Source organism: Austrofundulus limnaeus, unplaced genomic scaffold (assembly GCF_001266775.1).
Source record: "Austrofundulus limnaeus strain Quisiro unplaced genomic scaffold, Austrofundulus_limnaeus-1.0 Scaffold712, whole genome shotgun sequence".
In the NCBI taxonomy this organism is placed as follows: domain Eukaryota; kingdom Metazoa; phylum Chordata; class Actinopteri; order Cyprinodontiformes; family Rivulidae; genus Austrofundulus; species Austrofundulus limnaeus.
This window is the reverse complement of record NW_013953114.1, coordinates 254,123-255,015: the sequence shown is the minus strand read 5'-3', so window position 1 is coordinate 255,015 and position 893 is coordinate 254,123. Positions and strand designations below refer to the sequence as shown.

The 893-nt window shown below is 47.0% G+C and overlaps 2 protein-coding genes across 2 annotated transcripts in view; both read right to left on the bottom strand.

The window, feature by feature from the left end:
• Window positions 1–626, bottom strand: part of LOC106532048 (uncharacterized) — a gene marked incomplete in the record, with an annotated part of 1,817 nt that extends 1,191 nt beyond the window's left edge. Inside the window, 1 exon segment of the mRNA XM_014028034.1 lies at window positions 17–626. Within this exon segment, the coding sequence (XP_013883488.1) occupies window positions 17–615 (599 nt within the window).
• On the bottom strand, window positions 618–893 carry LOC106532047 (uncharacterized; the record flags this gene model as incomplete). Its single annotated transcript, XM_014028032.1, is given in 1 exon segment — window positions 618–893. A coding segment is annotated over 1 exon segment (263 nt), but the record flags the coding sequence as incomplete, so codon positions are not given.

The window sequence follows — 893 nt, the reverse complement described above, 5'->3', positions numbered from 1 at the left end:
ATCCAAATTTGGATTAAGCAATGCTATTGTTACATGTTGACCAGTCCAGGGGATTTCATCCTGTGGGTTGGCCAAGGTGTTATTTGCCATCATCAACAAATCAGTTGTCACTGTAGTGGGAGTCTGCTGCCATGGGTCAATGTCTAACGAGGCATATATGGAGGGGTGTGTCTGTGTTAAAAAGACACCATCCAAGTGTGGTATGACTATCATACCTGAGGGGGTTGGAACAACACCCAAGTTCAGAGACTGCAGCAGGTCCCGACCCACAAGATTGATGGGGCATTCAGGAGACATTATGACCGAGGCAGTAACAGTCCTCCCTGTGTCACAATGTGTCATTTTAGTTGGAATAGACAAAGGTTTCCTATGTGCTTGTCCATCTGCTGACAATACCCAAATTGCATTGTGTGAGAGCTCTAAACCTAGGTCTACATCTTTTATTACTGAGGTCGATGCCCCTGTGTCACACAAAAAGGTGACACGGTGGCCATTTATCATTAAAGTAGTGGATGGAGGGCTTTTAAGAGAACACAGCATTGCAACAGCACTGTATATATTTACCGTTGGGTCTGACTGGGGGGACAGGGCTGAAATACTTGGGTCTGTCCCCATTATGGGCGTGTCTAGTCATGCAGTAGGCTTGTCATTGGGCCTGAACCTGTCCTGATTTTTTGGACATGTCCTGGTCCAATGATTTGGATCGCCACAGATCCAACATCCTTCAGAGCCCATAAAAGGCAGGGCTCTCCCTCTGGGGGGCCATCTGTTGCTACCCCTCCATCTAAAGCTACCACGCCTTCTACCAGCAGGTCTGGGACGTGTGTCTTGGTAGAAAATCGGAGAGTTATCATCCTTAGGACCTTTCTTCATTTTTTCTGCATGTTTAAGCC